The following is an 895-nucleotide window of genomic DNA, read 5'->3' as shown; positions in this document are numbered from 1 at the left end:
CCTTAGCCTCCCAGTATACAGAGTCCCCCTCTTTATACAGATGGTAGACATCAGCCAGCAAAGACCCCTGACACCAGATGGTCACAGGGCTCCCATGGGTGACCATGGTGCCTGGGTCAGCCCAGATGGAGGGTTTGGAGAGAACCTCTGGAAAGGAATCAGACCCAAAGAGTCAGGGTGCCTTCTCCCCCAGGTTCCCCAGCTGTCACCCAGGCCCCTCCCAGACGGGCCACCCGCGGCCTTGACCCACTGTGCTCCCCAGTGACCAGCGGTGGTGGGTGGAAGCAGGAGGTCTTGGGGCTCACCTGGTTGTCCCTGGTCCCACGGGCCCCAGCACATCCCTGGAAGAGAGTTCCCTGTGAGCACCCGGCCCCACCACACGTCCTGGACACTCCAGGTCTGCTCTGTGCCCTGAGGGCTGGGGTCAGATCCAGCCTGAGGACATTCCCCTCTCCCCCAAGAAAGTCTGTCCCCACGGAACCTCCTGCGTCCTGGGGCCTCTCAGGGACCAGATGTGGGAGGAGAGGGGTTTCCACCCCTCCCTTCTCGGAAGCTCACCAAGGCAGAGAAGGGCAGTGAAGGTCAGGGTCGTGGCGCTGCCTCTCATGGTCCCCAGCAGAGCAGGTGACCTACAGAGACCTCAGAGCCCGCAGGACAGACAGACGCACTGGGCGTGAAGGTCCAGGCTTGGTGGCGCGTCTTGGGTTCCTTCCAGAAAGAGGAAGAGCCCCACCCTGCTCACTCTGCTCGCCCTTCCCAGTGGAGCCCAGCAGACAGCAGGCTCAGGAGCCTTCCAGAGCACATGGGAGTCTCACCAGATCCCACCCCAAAACCCAGAGAGTAACATGGTCCCTAGACAGGAGGCTGAGGTGCATGGTGGGGCCTAGCTCAACAT

General features: G+C 62.0%; 1 protein-coding gene across 1 annotated transcript in view; it reads right to left on the bottom strand.

Annotated features, from left to right (window-relative positions):
- Positions 1-691, bottom strand: part of LOC104986380 (leukocyte immunoglobulin-like receptor subfamily A member 6) — a 4,073-nt gene extending 3,382 nt beyond the window's left edge. The window contains exons 1-3 of the mRNA XM_010836916.1: positions 559-691; positions 306-341; positions 8-147 (exon numbers count right to left, since the gene is read on the bottom strand). Of these exons, the coding sequence (XP_010835218.1) occupies positions 8-147; positions 306-341; positions 559-607 (225 nt within the window). The 5' untranslated portion in view covers positions 608-691. The remainder of the gene's footprint in view (positions 1-7; positions 148-305; positions 342-558) is intronic.
- Between the last annotated feature and the right edge of the window lie 204 nt (positions 692-895).

Source organism: Bison bison, unplaced genomic scaffold, assembly GCF_000754665.1.
Source record: "Bison bison bison isolate TAMUID 2011002044 unplaced genomic scaffold, Bison_UMD1.0 scf7180017845716, whole genome shotgun sequence".
In the NCBI taxonomy this organism is placed as follows: domain Eukaryota; kingdom Metazoa; phylum Chordata; class Mammalia; order Artiodactyla; family Bovidae; genus Bison; species Bison bison.
Note: the sequence above shows the minus strand (reverse complement) of the source record. Positions and strands in the feature narration are given on the sequence as shown.